General features: G+C 36.0%; 1 protein-coding gene across 9 annotated transcripts in view; it reads right to left on the reverse strand.

Annotated features, from left to right (window-relative positions):
* Positions 1-949: 949 nt before the first annotated feature.
* Positions 950-17,865, reverse strand: part of MEF2C (myocyte enhancer factor 2C) — a 127,227-nt gene continuing 110,311 nt past the window's right edge. For 7 of the 9 annotated variants that reach the window (XM_026067447.1, XM_026067419.1, XM_026067396.1 and 4 more), the window contains 4 exons: positions 15,981-16,153; positions 13,644-13,773; positions 12,625-12,760; positions 950-5,628 (listed from right to left, as the gene is read on the reverse strand). In XM_026067447.1, coding sequence (XP_025923232.1) covers positions 5,307-5,628; positions 12,625-12,760; positions 13,644-13,773; positions 15,981-16,153 — 761 coding nt within the window. In that variant the 3' untranslated portion in view covers positions 950-5,306. The remainder of the gene's footprint in view (positions 5,629-12,624; positions 12,761-13,643; positions 13,774-15,980; positions 16,154-17,865) is intronic. The other 2 variants (XM_026067439.1, XM_026067430.1) reach the window with 1 other exon arrangement.

Consider the following 17,865-nt stretch of genomic DNA (forward strand, 5'->3'; position numbering starts at 1 on the left):
GCTGTGCCCAGCTCTTCAATATTAGAAACACACTTCTTTTAAAAAAAATTGTCATTAAATTTAAGAGGTAAATAACAGCACAGCTGTTTTCTTTCACAAATATATATAGAAACTAGGTCTTAAACTATTAATAGCTTGTCTGCCTCTTTCATTAAAAAATGTCATGCTGAAATAAAGTGATCTTTGTATTCTTGCAATCCCAAACTATAAATGCAGTGGGGAAAAAAATCAAACCTTAAAAAGTACACAAAAGTGAATAGATTAATTCTGACATGGTTCCTATAAAGTTATCACATGTTAAAGAATATATAAAGCACAGACCCAAAGAGGTGTGATTTTTGACACAGAGAAGGGTTTTTGTATGGTTTTTGTATGGTTCTCTGTACTGGCAGAAAGTAGTGGATACGGCCATACTGGAGTCTGGATCCACGTCAGGGACCAAAGAGCTAAAAGCTAGGCAGCATCTCACCTACCTACTCTACCAGGTCAGACACTGGGGCCAGATTCAGCCAGCCTTATTCAAAAAGAATAGCACTAACTCCTGGAGCAGCACTATTGAAATCACTGTATTTCTTGAGAAAGGGAACTCTATTCGGTGATTAACATCCAGGCTTCACTAAAGTTAATGAGACAGGATTTCAATTTCAAAGAAGTAAGGGTATCTGTCCATTAACCTCTCTTGTTCACAGTCCGTGCCCGTAAAGTGAGAGTAATGGAATTTCTCTAGTTTTGTGGGATGATGTGTGGTGGGGCATTACCGTTAGTGCGGCACTGAGATGATCAGGGTGCCAAGGAAAGGCAGATACTTAACTTTCTACCTTCAGCGCAAGGCAGAGACCTTGAGTCAACTGCTGTTTGTTAAAGTGTTAATTCTTTCATGCATTACAGCGGCAAAACATTAAAAAAGGAACATTATTTAATTAACAAAAAATGCACCACAGACACCGTATCACTAAGAAAGCCAGTAACTTTACTGATTTGTCTGCAAAATACAAATTATACCTTATTTCCAGCAGGAGAATCTTTTGAAATTTTCCCTTTTTTGTTCACTACAGACAGCTGAATTAAGTCCCTTGAGATACACAGATGTGGTTTAACTTAGTTATAACATCTTATCATCTAGTGGCGACAAAGTCCAGCTTATGCCGCTGTGAGCCTCTATTTAATATTTGTTGCAAATGCTTGTACGCCCCCATTTACAAGCTATTTTGTAATTACCATTGTTTTATGGAAACAAAACCCCAGGAAAAAGAAGGAAAAAAAAGAAAAAAGGATACAACAAACCATCTGAAGCAATCCAAGTGTAATGCCTGTGGTAACCCAGGTCTGCCATTAGTTACTCCACAAAAGACTCTGGTACTGCTTTTTTTTTATGAGTTACTAAACTGACCTCTTTGAATCAAACTGAGGTATGGATCAGTCTGAGGTATGAGCAGGTAAGGTAAAAATGCAACATCTGATTATGCAAATAATCAAATGGATACTTTTCATGCAGAAGGTCTGTGGCTCAAAGCTTGGATTGCTCCACATCTTTGGTTAAAATATATTAACAAAAGCCTTTTATTACATCTACAGCCTGAAGCATTCTAACAGATACCAATGTTCCATCAGTCCTTCAAGAGACCTGTAGTGGCAGGAAATTAATGCCATATAACTGACGACATCACAGCAGATGGCACAAACAGGAACAGATGAAGTATGCCATGTTTAGGCAACAGCCTTTATTGAGGTTTCAAGTGGCTTTTAAAAAATTACAAAGCATTTACCTTCAAGGCGAAGGAAAAAGGAAAACAAAACAGCTTTGTTAGGACTATAGATAAAAGAGGATATATAGGATAACACATACAATACAAAAGGGTTGACATCCTGAAAACAGTCTAGGAGTTCTTTTATTCTTGTGTTAGCTTTACCTGAAAAAGATCTGAGGACAACAGATATTTTTATATTTTCATTAAAAATTGCTAAATTCTTCTTTTGGGAAAAATATAAGCCATTTTGTTATAAAACACAACTTTTGAAAAACATCGAAATGATAAAAGCTTTACTGTGAATGGCTCAATGCATACAACATACAGATTGTGCAGATTGGGTATATCATGTAATTGTCACCAGCAATTAGACACTAACTGACAACACCTTTTAATAGAGGATTAACTTAGCTGTAACAATGCTTGGAGATGTCTAGAATGCCACTTTTGGTGTTTGAACTTGCAATTAAGAATGTTGCCTAAAACATTATATAGCATGGGTTAAGGTAAAGTAAATGTTAATAGTCTTTCAGGGCTCTGCCCCAAACTCCTTAAATACAAAGGAATCACACAATAAACCCAAATTAGCTTTGCAAATACAATAAATGGTAAGGTACAGAAAAAGGAACAGAGAAAAGTAGACAGTTATAGTTTACAGAAAGTGACTTCACAATCAAAGTTGTGCTTCTTTTCATTAGATCAGTTTACAAACATGCATTATCCCCCACTCTCTTGCCACCATATGTTAGTTGCCCTCAGTAGCAGGAACAAGAGGGATGACTGGCATCCATTTTCATGTGATTCTGTTCTGTTTGTGTTTATATAAAAATCATTGTCAGAATTAATATAAATTGCCCAGGCAATACTTTTCACGCTACTTTCTGCTTAGTTACTTGCAATAATGTATTACACTGCATCTCTCTTAAAAATGCTATTTTTCCTTTTTCATGGGTTGCTGAGGCAAATTGCAAGGTAAACTATTAATATGGCTATTCTTCATATTTCAATAGACTGACTCCCCCACCTCCACTGACAAGTTTCTACTACAATACTGATAAAGTTGTACTTTTTTGTTGAAATGACAAGGTACATTTGTGATATATTTGCATATTTTTGACACACCAAAGTTTAAAATTCTCAGAAAGAGAATATGAGTATAGGTTTATCTGAAGGTGAAGAAAGTGGTTTTGAAAAAGTTTTGTGTTTTAAAATTAACTATGGGCCCCATTTTCAATTAAAAAAAAAAAAGCGTATCTTTTTCTTTACCCTGCAGATTGCTACATGAGAGAAGATGGATGCATGAGTAGCACAGTATTCTGCTTAAAGAGTTTCCAAATTATGCACTAGCCCCTGCATGGCTGAGAGTGTATTGGCAGGCAGGCTTATGTAAGGGCGTAATAAGGGAAAAGCATAGGTTATAATGCACACTGTAGTCTATTCATTGTTGGCTACTACAGAGAGGTAGACTCTACCATTGAGCACTGCACAGCAGCTGCATATATAGACGGGAAATAGAGGGTGTCTTTCCCTTAACAGAATCTTCTGCGTTGATATTTAGCTATTACAGCTATATCCTTCATCACAGGGTCAATGTATGTAAGTGAGAGTTGGAACGCCTCTTGGAAAAGGAGAAATATTATCAGGTTTACTATGGCACTAACATTTTGTTGAAACATTGTTTCCCTCCAACAAAAAAGATTAAACTGAAATATTTAAATATACCATTTTCTTCTAATAAGCAAGAGGGACAAAGAGGAACTTAAAACAAATGATCTATTCCTTCTGGTTAGGAGATTTTATTCAAAGGAACAATACGAGGCAGGAGAGAATGTGGATGCCAGATGCTGAAGCAGATCTTGCTGGGGTGTAATACACAGGGAGCACTGTTCAACAATGTTCCCCTTGTGAGATAATGTGACCACAAAGGTCCATGAAAAAAGGATGATCTGATGGCCAATGTTGGTTGCGTAAGATRAATCTACTTTTGAATGGTCCTTCAACTGATAATCTCTCTAAAATTTGCAAATCTGTGAGAGAAGGGAGTCATCTTTATAGTAGGTGTGTTGGTGCCAATCCCTCACTTTTTACTCTTTCTACCACTTCTGGAAATATTCACCTGCACTCACATACCTGACAGCCGTTAGAGCTGTACATCCAATTCTAACAGGCAGAATACCAGCTTCATTAATGAGAAAGGGCCAAAGTATGCCGCTTTGTCATTTAACCCGTGAAAAACTACAAGATATGCAGGACGTAAGTAATAGAAGGGCCCTTAACTTGTTACAATGCACAAAACAGCATGAAAGAACTAATCAGTATATACAATGGATCGCAGTTCACCCAACTGATTGTAAAATGTTGTATTAAAAGGATTTAGGTTGTTACACCATGGGTAAATTCTAACTTTTTACAGATCAGTCTTTCAACAGCTGACTCGGATCTGTAAAATGTATGCCCAGTAAAAGAAAACTGAAAGAAAATAGTTAAATGTGCAACTGCACAAATATAATTCCCCCACTATTAAGATAACAAAAACTTTTGCTATTACCATAATTATTATATATATTAGAAAGCTATACACAAGCATGTTAATTTCACAGATTTTTTTAAAAGATTCTTAATATTTTATATAATTAGAAATACACATTTCAAAAACAAAACTTCTGCAAAGAGAAAACAGTTATCTTGGTTAGCAAAGCATGGAGTTCTTCATGGCTTAGGGTAGTGCTTTCTATACAAAAAGTCCTCTCTGTTTGTTTTCTTCAGGACTGTTTAAAAGATTAGCGAAGCTATCAAGGAAAAAAGAACACATTTTGGCTTAAGGAAACTACAAAAGCCACAAATGCTTTGCAAACTCTGTCTTTTTAATATGAAAATAAGCAAAATGTAATGTACATATTTTTATATTTTTTATTTAATAAGTGATGCAGACCCAGAATTTTTTTTAAATTAAATATGTTAGCCCTCAAACTCAACATTTTTACAAGTATGGTCCTCTTTAAATGTCTTTGATCCTTTTAACTGAGTGCCATACTCTAATGGTATGCCTGCATGTTTGTGAGCATTTTAGGTATGTTAGGTGACCCAGTCTCTTGTTAGCATTGATTCACGGCCACCCAACTGCTGGGTCTGTCAAAACATCTGTACATTTTCTATATGTTGCATAACAGCTGCTTTCTCTCTCAGTAAAGATCTGCCACTTCTGGCAAATGTTTTCCTTTTGTCTATTTACATGTAAATAACGTTGAACCTGCAACATGACACTATCTATTGTAACATACATTTTGCAAGGGAGCACAACAGTGAAAAGAAGTTAGCCTTAAAATCTATTTTGTACAAGTGTTCTGTTGTACAACTCAAGTGCTAAGCTTATCTCAGCATTTCTGTTTATCCTTATACTGTATCACTGAGGCAATTTAAAAGTACTTTTACAAAACAGAGTACCTGACTTTTTTTTTTTTCCACACACGGCACATATAATGCATATCGACCCCCCCTCCCCCATTAAGGTATAGCACACACACACTGCAAGAAAAAAACTAATAGGTAATAATGTTATCATGTTGCCCATCCTTCAGAGAGCCGCATGCGCTTGACAGAAGGGCTTTCCCTTTCGTCCGGCGAAGGTCTGGTGAGTCCAATGGGGGAGTGGAATTCGTTCCGGTGATCTTCTCGGTCACTTCCATCATACGAACTGCTACAGCTGCTCAAACTGTCAACGGGAGATCTCCCCGCCTCATGGCGCGTGTGCTGTGGGTATCTCGAGGGTGTGGTGGTACGGTCTCTAGGAGGAGAAACAGGTTCTGACTTGATGTTGAGGCTTTGAGTAGAAGGCAGGGAGAGATTTGTACTCTGAGATAAATGAGTGCTAGTGCAAGCTCTGTAGGAGGAAAGGAAACCCAGTTACAGACTGAGGAGGCATGGAGCCCCCAGAAATGCACAAACACTCGCACAAAACATCAGTGTAAAGGCTCACGCAGTACCAGTGCATACGGAGAGTAGGAGCACTGTTTTCTGGGGAGTATTGTGAAAAATTTGGAGAGATGAAAGCATCACAAAAGGCATGGTCCTCTTGAGCACTTCTGGTATGCCCCAGGATTGAAAGAAAGTCAAGAAAGTCTTTCTCTCTCTTTCGTTCTTTTTTTTTTTTTTTTGCTTTCCCTAAGTTTCATAACCGATTTTGGAAGCTGAGCCTTTGCACTGTTGGAACCACCTGTAGGTTTCTTTATAACTAATGCTTGTGTGTGTGTATGCACTGGGCGAGACATGGGAGGCATGGGATTCTGCTGGGATTAAGTCAATTAGTTCAAATGCGCCACAGCATTTTCATCATTGTTCATTTTGACACGCAACTATAGATGCAAAAGAAATAGGGCTCTATACATTTCAGACCTTTCTGAATAGAGTTGAATGACAGGTCCTTGGATCAATGTTAATAAAATACTGCAGACAAGTAAGGATTTAGATATGATTTTATGGTATAAATGTATGAATTCCTAATTCAAAACAGAATTTTTTTGAATAAACTGCCAAAGAGAATTTGAAGAGTAGTGGAAAGTGTCAGAGGAATAYATTGATTTGCATGCAGGAGAACCCAACTCAGAGAATGTTTCAAACATCAAGAGAAACTGTTACTCTGAAACTTTTTAAAAGGCAAGCTAGATACCTATTCTAAGTTCGTTTTCTTTATGTGTGTTTTTGTGGGCAGGCTGTGACAGAGGAAAGCTGAAGTAGGCAGAGGGGAGAGTGAATACTGAGAATGCACATTATCTCTAAGAGAGAAAATGTGATAACTTGCATGTGAAGAATATTTTATACAAAGGCACCACCTACTGGTAAAACCTGACTTTTTTATTACTAAAATACAGTTCTCAATATGTAATTCCCATTATCTTCTTAGACGTTTTAGTTCAAGGACCATTTACTAGGCTGAAGTTTGTGTCTAATCCCAAAGACACAGTTTCAAGGTTTCTAATAGTGGGGATTTATACAGGGAGAGATTGAAGGTGGTAGGGGCAATAGGCCACTCCGCTACAGAAGATTATAAAACCAAAGGGGTGTGCAGACATTTTTACAGCAAGCAGAAGACATTTGAGGATTTGGAAGTATGTTTTAAGCTTGTAGAATAAATGGTTAAGTTTAGACACGGTCATTTCCATTTATTGAAATATTCCACTTTTTTGATACCTCACTGACTGCATTGAACTTTACTTAAGCAACATCTACTACAATTACTTTGGTGAAAGGCAAAATGTTGTTTTCTTTTCTTTTGACAATTTTATACTTGAAACTATACAGCTTCACTATTGAATGATATCACCTGCTTTTATCACTGATTGTTGCAATGTTCAGTAATGGATGGATCTTGTTAGACAACAGAGAAAACACCAATACCTCCAATTGCTTTCACCTACCCTTCATTTGAATACAGAGGAGTTTGTCAAAATTTGCAGCGATCCCTTTCATAAGTCAGAATTAGTGAGTAATAGCCCTCACTGTAGAAAATGCAAGCACATTTTTGGCAAGCAGGACTTTTTTGCTTTTGTAGGTATTAAATAAACACACATAAGAAACTGTAAATGTCAAACTCAGTCATTCCAATCTAGTGAAACATTCTACTCTTTTGTTGAAAACTTGTTGAAACAAATCCAACAAGAATAAAAATACATTCCTGGCTTTTGCTTTGCTTTTCATTTCCAGTGATTTTATTTTTCAGTTACTTAGGAGATACTGGGACTTCACCTGGGAAAAAAGGCTGCCAGTTTAGCATATATGATAGGATGTATGATTTTAGATGCCAAGCTTACAGCTAAACCTGAAAGTCCCTAATACAGGATAGTGGAACCTGAGGATTTGATTTAGAAGTGTTTGATATAAATAGATGACATGCCACTTAGCAACGTCTGGGACACTTAAAAACCCATGCTAGTTAAAACAACCAGATTCAGTCAAATTTGTTCGCATGGAACATACTTGACTTTTACATGCAGTCTATTCTGTTACAGCCCCCAAAGGAACAAATCTAGAGAGATAAGCTGCATTTTCTAAGAAATACAGCCAGTATTGTTACACTGCAATGTTACGTTTTAAAAAGTGTTTCAGAAGTGAGTATGAGAATGCATCTCTATAGACTTTTCTTTAGATTCTTTGTGATTCATCACTGAGGTTATGTAAATAACTCGCATATGAATTTGTGGCAGTCTTAAAAAATACTGCAGGCTGGTCTGCGTTTTGAACATATTTTTTGTAAACTGAAAAAAATAAAAAAAATCATTTCAGCAGGTCAGGACTACATTTTTGAGGTTTTAAACAGTATAAATATTACAGCAATTGATAAGAATCATCATTCAAAATTTTCATTTAAGCTGATTTTTAAAAATCTTTTTGTGCTAGAACTATTTCCAAAATGAGTTCCCAAATGAGTTTTGGTGACTGTAATCTACATTGTTTGGTTAAAATTTCTGAAATATTTTACCAGAATTTTGTATAAGCTGATAAGGCTAATTACAATAAGGCTAATAAACCTATTGTTACACATCAGTGCGAATGGTAAAAGAGTACTTACTTAGGTGCAGTCTTTAGTCTTGTATTCTAAATAGAAGATTGATTTCTATTTAGAATGGAAGCTTTCTATATTACAAAAAAATGTAGATATCTTTTTGCTACTAAATGAATTCTTTGTATGTGTGTTTGAGTGTGAATACAGCTGTTTCTGTATATTTTACACAGTTGCTTCATATAAATATGTAATTTTGGTCCAGGAATTTTGTCATTTGAAACATACTCTAAGTTCACTGAAAACCAGATGGGTTTTGAATATGGTAAATCCACAGAGAAAATAAAGCAAATGACTTTAAAGAATTGTGTATAATTATAAGCACTCAATAAGTGCCATACAGTCTACCCACATTGATGTGATCACCTTTTCTCATACATTGTACAAAAACATTTAATTTTATGGGGAAAATGAGGAGTAGTAATGTTTTAATTTTACACAGCAGTTCATATTCAGATCAGTATGCGTGAAAATGTCACGATTATTTAGAATACAACAACCACATGGGAGGAATACTGGTTCCTCTCTGGGTTCAGGATTATGCAACTGCCCAGCTCTGCTGTGAAACAAGTGGGATGCAAGTCAGGATGCAACAAGTTTGCAGGTGGGTTTAGTTCTTGATGCCCCTGAGATCAGATCAGTTCTGGATTCAAATCTCCAACTGGTACTGAACTTCAGCATGCACAGATAGAAGTGCAGGTCTGACTAGGTGATCAGTGATGACATGAACATGCATTAAATAGATTTTTATAGAGGGAGAAAAAGGTCTATTGAAGAAAGGAAGAGTCTCACATATATTTTTTCACACCCACATTTGCTTCTCTAACTTAGCTTACCTCCTCACTTCAAATAATTTTTTTTTGTTCATAAATGTATATATAGAAACACAGGAATTAACACTGGATATTCACAGTAAAATTTAGTTATGTCTGTAACTAGGAGAACAGTGGATATTTTTGACTTGCTAGTAATTCAGAAGAATAAACCCTCTCTGTTTTTCTTTCAGGTAAAAGTAAAGTGTTTTTTTCATATTTTTTGATGAATATAAAAGCAGAATAACAATTTCTGTGCCAAGACATTTTGATTAGCTTTCACACTTTAAGGTTTACCCTTAAAGAATAATTTGAAACTGAATCAGTGGAACATCTCATTTACAATGGTGACATAAGAAAATTGGCTCAATCTGAAATATTTTAGGGTCTTATTCAGAACAAGGAGGTTGGCAAAACCAATACAAACTCACAAAACATGATGTCACTGAGTCTAAATTCTTCAGTAAAAAGGGATGAGTGGAAAATATTTGCCCAAAACCAGTTATGATTACTAGCAAATCAAAATTAATCATTGTTGATTAATCAGCTTGTTTGATAAGAATCACAGAACAAGTCAATAGTACGCATGGATCTGGGCAAATCTTTTGTTCGTTTGGGCAGCAGTTTGGAGAAACTTCTCTTGTGTATAAAATTATATGTATTGAAGATTCTTTTGACAAAATACTCTGATTGAGTTTCTGTGTTTGCACTTATATTTTATGAAAGCCAAACTTTCACCTGAGAATGACACTTAAGGCAGAAAAGACTCTCTCTTAGACTGATAAATATGGATGAAAGAGAATGTTTGGCATGAAATGGACTTGTGTCTAAAGTATATAAACTATTAATTTCAAAGTTAGGAATAGAATCCCCTCCTGGTTAAGTGATTAATTTCTGGTAGACTCTCTGGTCCATGTTAAATAAGCAGTAAGCCTCTCCTCTCCATAGGAGACATTGTAACAATATTCAGGCAAAAACTCCTTACATTTTGGGAGGGATACATTTTGATTTTTAATGGAATTAATGTGTATTTTTTCCAGATGTAGACATAGTTGAAAGACTCTTAAAGTAATATTTTTCTTAATCTAAAATGTTGAAAATTTTGACTTGCTTTAATATCACAATCATATCAAAACAGACTGTACATTCTTATCCTATTTGTCAGGCTCAGCAACAGGCCAAAAGCTGTACAGGCATGTAAACTGAGCAATTCCCATGTCCTCAGATATTTTCCCTCAAGCCCACGGGCACTAGTATGATTGCTAATTGCAGAGCCAACATGAAGAGTTATGGTTCTTCTACAGTTATCTGAAAGATGGTGGGGAGCTATCTGGAGCAAGCTAATACGTCAGTTACTAACCATATTCTCCTGCCGTGCATTAAGGAAAAGGAGCTGATAGTGAAGCTTCAGGCTCCAGTGAAAAACAAAACCTGCTGGAGAATTGGGATACCTCCTCCAGTAACTCCTTTATTCCGAGGCACTCGTAGGTGTCTACACCCTGCTGCTTATCAACAAACATCTCACAATTTCCACTTCCTTCCAATAGGTGACCTCACTCAGCTACTACTCACACAGTGTAGGGATTTGGGGAGGTCAAACCCTTTCTAGGTCTGTTTTATCAAATGTCTGGGAATAACTAGAGTTTTGGGTGACTGTCCCATTTTTTTCTGCAAATTCTAGCTCAGCTGATGTGGACTGGATACGTTCTGTGTACTTTCATAAATGTTAAATAATCCAGAACTTAGAATAGGTTCTTTTGTATATGTAACTCAACAACTAAAATAAAATCAAGAAATGCTTATTATTTTCTGTGTGCACAGAAGACTTCTCCAGAACTGCCAGTGAAGCAGCTTTCATAGCTGAATTCATTTACAAATCACTGAAAGAATAATAATAAAAGTAGCCACTCAGAATGTATTCCACCAGGCACAGTCATTACACTTTGACTTTTTGTGATATGAATTAGAAACAGATGATGATGTGTGACATATCTGAAAAGGCATGTAGTTAGTTTAGGATATAATTTATACTTTTGTTGGTTAACCAAATAGTCTTATTACTTCTTTGGTACACCACTGAAAACAATCAGCTTATTGTAAAGTTATACACTGATATCTAACATGTGAGTTTTCGATTTATTTGAGATTTTATGTCTTTAGTTGTATAGTTAGTCTGAACGGTGCCCCAGGAAGAGTGCAAACCTCAAAAAGAAAATAAAAGCAGCATAATGGAAAGGTATTAAAACTACTTTTTCTAACACAGCAACTATTTCAGTTGCATGTTTTTATGCAGTTAGTATCTGTACAGACTTATTTATATATAAGTGGGATTCAAAAAGTGTATGTTTCCTCTAAAACATCTGTACAGCTTTAAAAACCCAAACCGTTTGTATACGGTAAGGAAATCACAGTAAGTTACAAAATGTGGTCAGATAAATTAGAAGGAGAATTTTGAAGTCTGAGCCACATTTATAGTATTAGGTACTTTCAGATTATGGCAACTGTCCTGTAAAAATTAGTGCACATGTGCAAAACACCTCTTTCAAAAGAAAAAAAAAAGTTTAATTTTCAAATGCTTGTGAATTAAAATTCTACTCATGAATATACTCTGGTCACTTTCAGTTTATATTTTTACAGTGAAAAATTTCTTAATTCAAGTATGTTAGACTAAACCTTAGGCTAAGATTGGAGTGTCAGTGAATGCTTAGGATCTTACTCAGTAGAAACTGCAGATACCAGGATTTTTGAAAATCATACCCTTTAAGTTTACTTGAATTAGCCAACAGGTTACTTTTTCAGTAATGCTTTATGTGATTTCCCTGTGTGAATTTTCACAGTTTTAAAAATACTAAAATAATTTAGCAGTGTGCTTCACCAATCTTGAAAAAATGTCTTGAACTTAGCCACTAGAGGGTACAAATACCTATCCCCCTCAACACAGGCAAATCACGGTGAGTTTTACGGGCTGCCAGATTCTTAGGCCTAATTGTTATGTACTTGTATAAAACAGTTCCAAAGAAATGAAACTCGCATGTCACAGCTGAGCAGATGGAGGTGTGTGATTATTATATAAGGGTAAGGCTTAATCTCAGATCAAATCATTATGTCACTCTAAAAATATTCAGAATTTTTTCAAGTTTTTTGTTAAAGTTTATGCTATAGTAACTGGAAATAAAAGTATAAAGGGCAAAATAAAACAGCAGCACAATGTAAGTGTTTAGTTTTGTCTTTAGTGATGAAATAAAATGCTATTTAAAGAAATAAAGAGTAAAACATGAGCAGTAATCTTTACTATACTACTGAGAAAATGCCAGGGAAACAGAATATTTCATTTTAGCTACCTGACAGGCTTTTCATGAAATATGTAGTTTCAAATTTTGGAAACTGAGCTGTTACATCCAGTAAATATGGGCTGATATGTTACACTGATATATTTCAGATTTGGGATTACTGGGGATACTGAAGTCACTGTAGAACAATATGGTATTTTAAAGAAAGCACTGCTTACCCCAATTGACTGAGGGCAGATGGTGGCATATTATGTAGGTGTTGCTGTTGCCAGCCAGTCACAGAACCAAGATGAAGAGCACTGGCTGTATTAAACCCAGAGAGAGATGATATATCTGCACTACTCAGAGAGTATTCTAGATTTGAAAACAGAAAAGACAACGATTAAAATAGAATTAAGGAGGAAGCAATTAAACAATAACTAGCATCATAATTTTCACATGTCACTTAATAAGCCTCTTAATTTTAATTACACCAATCATATTAAGTTGCACTAGAAAAAGTAGACTCTCCTCTTCAGTCAACTCATTAATTTGGGAGCAAATAATGCACTAATAATTATTCTGTAATTTACCAGGGCTTTTTTGGTCTGAAAAATCCAAAGCAGTCTTACCCCTTATATCCACCATAACTATAAATGCATTTTCTTAGAGCCAAAGACTTGAAAAACATCATAGTATTTCAGTTATGGTCTTCTGCGCAGAACCCAGTAGCCTGTGTCTGAACAATGCATTTCTTCTCTACAAGCATCCGGCCTGTATACCATACAGTAGCACTGTACAATGGGAACTGGAAAGGATCTCTTAGGGCTTCATTTCTAGTCCTTTCCAGGTAACTATATGACAGCTCACAAAATTATTGAACTCCATTTTTAAACCAGTGAAACCGCTTGCTCCCACTACCCTTATGGCTTTAGGGAGATGCATTCAAGAACCAGATGAAATTACCTGTTGTATTAGGAGGATCAAGAAGTCTGTTTCAAGTCACATTTCTTATAAAAGCCAATGGAAGAAAGCTATCAAAACAGTTTTCCATTTGAACAAAATAGCCATTTTCAAAAAGATATGTCTCAAGTTAGTGACAGATTCAGAATAAGTAAATGAAGTGTGAAAGCGTATCAGCTTTGAATTTTTCAGTTTAGCCCAGCGAACATTAGCTAATTCATTACTACTGAGATAGATGTTTGTCCACATCTTGCTCCCTCCCTCCTTTTCTTCTGCATCTTGCCCTGATACTCACCAGTACCATATGTTGTTGAAATGGCTGATGGGTATCCTCCCATCCCTTGCCCCGGTAGAGTAGGAGTTGCTACGGAAACCACTGGAGTAGCCAATGACTGAGCAGACTGGGAGTTATTTATCCTCTGATTCTTTTAAAATAAGTAAAATAAACATATTATTGACTGGGTTTAAGTCAGTTAAGTGTATTAGCTTTCTGGGTATGTTTTGTGCATAAGAAATACAAGCTGATACAGATTTTTAGAAATTAATCATTTAGCACGTGGCTTTTATGAACTCTGCCAACCCTATCATTTACAATTCTTCAAGAGACCAGTTGTCACCATAGTAACCCATTACATCAGTATCTCCTAGGTAACTGAACCAGTAACAAGCAAGATTGCTTTTATTGTGGGTAGAAAAACAGACCGTGTGAAGAACTGATGAAATATGTAAACTCTACTCCCATTGTTTTGCTTTCCAGTCAAATGCAAAAAAAACCCAGAAACAAAAACGCAAAACCCACTAATAGATTTGATGCTTAATTCAACCAGTAGCACCACGACAGAGCTGAATACTGAACTCTTACCAGCAGATGGTGCTCTGACTACTTCGTTTTTTATAATGACAAAAGTAACTTCAAGAAGTAATAGGTAGCAAAGCATTACGCATGTATCTTTAACTCTGGGGCGCTAGATGTTGTACTGTAAAAATTGCACTAGAAAACTCTAATTCTGTGAGTTTCAGGATAAAACATCTGGGGAGCCACCAAAAAAGTGTAATAAGACTGTGTCATCTTCAAGAACATAAGATTACATGCTAGCTTTCCACCAACAGGAAAGCTCTATTTTAACACACATTATTGGAATATGCGCAACAAGTACATCTTTGTCTTCTATATTGCTAGTTTTCAAAAATTATGATTGGCACTCTTGTTCATAATACAGCAATGGTAAAGTTTTCCATTATATTTCAACCACCACTTCATCTACACAGACAGAAGAAATGCTTTTTTTTTTCATTATTAAGACGAACACCACTACCACTTACCAAAAGCAGATCAACATCCTCAGACTGAAAGCATAGGAAAGGAGCATTAAAAATTAGTGAACGTAAATATGTACCAGGATGCAGTCATTCTAGCATAATTAATAGCTTCATCTGATAGGGACAGCAAATTAAATACTTTCTGAGCATACTTCAGAAAAACAGCAGTTCATAGATGTGTTCTTTGTCCTTCTAACGAGATATTTGTCTCAACTGTGAAGAAAATTCATCCAGTTTTCAGCACAAGTCATTGGCTTGGAATTCATTACTTCTTCCACAGCCCCAGTGGCTGCAGATTATGTTGCTATACCTGGTTTCAAGAGATCTGACCATTCACAGAATCCCTTGGAAAGTATCAGTTTTAAGGACCTTGGAATAAATCATTTGATGGAGACAGTCTGTCACTGCCTTGGTTGACTTTGAGTATAGCCCTGTAGGAGACTATTTACTACTCATCCTCTCAGAAGACAGCATCACATTTATGGGGTTTTCAGTTTGATATTCAAAGTTAATTTATAACGCATCAACCTAAAGTAGCCAACTTGGAAGTTGTTTTAATAGCTTGTCTGTTACATAATGGAAAAATGTGTTTATAGTGTCACTTAAATTCACCATCAAGATCCTTTTTTAATCAAGCCCACTTTTAACGTTAAATCACTCATGAAAGATTTACTTGCAACCACTAACCCACTTTCAGTAGGGAACTGAAAGGTACTCACATGACACCCTAAAGAGTCCACTTTCTATCATAATACTCTGCTTAAATGTTGTTAATCTTGGCAGGAGATACAGCAGTCTGATGCTCCATTTTATCCTGCTCTACCTATTTGTTGCCTCTTTATTGCCATCATTACAAAATTTTGCCTTTGGAGTTCAGAGTGACAGAGTTCAAATTCACTTATTTGTAGTTAATCAGCCATCTGCTGAGCATTTGCGTGGCTAAATGTTTAGGAAAAATACAGTGTATTAGGAATGCATTGGGTTAAATTCAGTCTTTATAACAAATCCAGGAAAGGATCTTCCAGCTACTAGGAAGGAGAGTGCAGAAGTTTGGACTGTGCAGGACACAGTCCCCATTTTGTAACTCAATAGGAAAAAAGGAGGAAGTAAAAATGACTTCATAAAAGCAATTAGACAGGCTCTGCCTACATCCTCAGCTTGACATCAGGCCTTAAGGAAAGACAGAAAGACCAAGAAAGCAAGAACATGGAATGTTTTTCTACTGATTTTAGTGGGCTTAGCAGGCCCTGAAAATCTTAAATATCTGTTATCTGAAGGACAAAAAAAAAAAAAAGCTTTGAAAATGCATTACCACTGATGGCATTGTATTCTTGCTGCCAGGTGGAATAAGCACTCGGAGATCTGGTTTACGGTTGTTCATTCCCAAATTCATTGGGGGCGGAGATTTTGCTTGCATATTCTTGTTCAAGTTGCCAGGTGAGACCAGCAGACCTGGTGAGTTGCGAGGGTTGCCATACCCATTTCCTGTTTAAAAAAGAAAAATGAGATATGAAAATAAGAGAGAGAAGGGCCATAAGTGCAAACGTATTTCTGACTGAACATTAAAAACTTGAAATAAAAAAATTCAAAATAAACACTTGTGTCATGTAACGTCTCTATAYAGGAAAATGAAACTCATGCCATATTTGGAACAACTGGTCTTAAAATTCTTTCCTTCATGGCAGCTGACATTTCAGGCATGTGCCGAAGTTTAACTTGATTGTATGACTCCATTTATAGTACTATGGTATATAGCATAATATAATGTGCACTCAAAGCAGCCGAGATCTAACTTTTGCCTTACAAGAGAATTAGGAAAGTCAGACAATCTTATGTCTTAAAAAAATGTCAAAGCTATGCTGTGTTTTCTTGACAACTACAGAGGATTCTGACTAGCCTGACTCAGCCCTTTCCAGTTCATAATTTTGTTTTGTTTTTAAACAAAGGATGAGTACAGCAAGGCTATAATTTCCAGAAAAGGCAGGGGGAGGAATAGGAAGATTCTTAAATGTTTTTGGCTCTCTTTCCCCACGCTTTTTGGACCGACTCTGTCAACACAAAAGTCAATGGGAGCAAGAGCATGTCCTTATTTGGAAAATGCCTCCATACCTTTCATCTTCCTTCCTTTGCTGCTTTCTGCAAGCCCAAATAACAATTCAGTCAGGCAGATGCTTCATCTGTTTTTTTCAGAAGTGGGTTTCCTACTGTCACTAAGTAATATTGACAATTGTATATCAATACCGATAGTGACCTACCATCCCACTAACACTGAGACCTTCTTTTTTTCATCCATCTAATTTCATCTCCTACCCACACAAAGTCTGGGAAAAGACATGATTTTTTACTGTATGCTTGAAATTCTGTCTCTACAGGGTCAGGAGAGATACAGAAACTGCCCAGTCATAGTGAAGAAATAGTATAAAAACTAATACAGAAAGAGAAAAATTTCATGTATAAATACTGAGAAAACAAATCTTAGGAAAGACATTCTGTTCTGGCTCATCTTTGGTTCACAGCTAGCAAGCTGCAACACAACCTAAAAATAGTGTGGGGAGATGAGCTAGTGAGCACGGAACAGACCTATGAATTACAAGCCCTGGACCTGCACGATTTCCTTTGTAGTCCCAAAGTCAATGAAGCACTCAGTATCTCATGTTTTTCATATGTGAAATGGGGGTTACAGACCTAATGGACATAAATGTATTATGGAACTAAATTTGATGAAGTCTATGAGGTGGTCATAAAAATAACAGTAAATGAGAGTGAATCTGTTTTCTGCTTTGGATAATGAAGTGTGCCCAAGCATGACATTAAATCTGAATTCTAATTTGCAAGCACATAGACTAATTGTATTTATCAGATCAGATCAGCAAATTCATGGAGAAGAGAATCGACCAAGGGCTATTAAATACAAAAATAACACCTTAGGCTCTGGAAGACCCTGAACTGTGAAAACTAGGGTTGGGACACAGGGTAAGTATCCTATGTGCTTGACTCCCATATTCTTTGTGTACCGGCTATTAGCCACTGGTCTAGCTTTTTTATTCTTATGCTTTTAATTATAATAATCTTCCAACCATTTGCAAAAAGAATTAAGATGAAAACTTAAAAACACTCAGATCACTCAGATATTAAACAAAAATATTCTTTATAGTTAATCTAATCATTTAATTTGTTAATATTATCTTACAGTTAGT

Source organism: Apteryx rowi, unplaced genomic scaffold (genome assembly GCF_003343035.1).
Source record: "Apteryx rowi isolate R43461 unplaced genomic scaffold, aptRow1 scaffold_104, whole genome shotgun sequence".
Classification (NCBI taxonomy): Eukaryota; Metazoa; Chordata; class Aves; order Apterygiformes; family Apterygidae; genus Apteryx; species Apteryx rowi.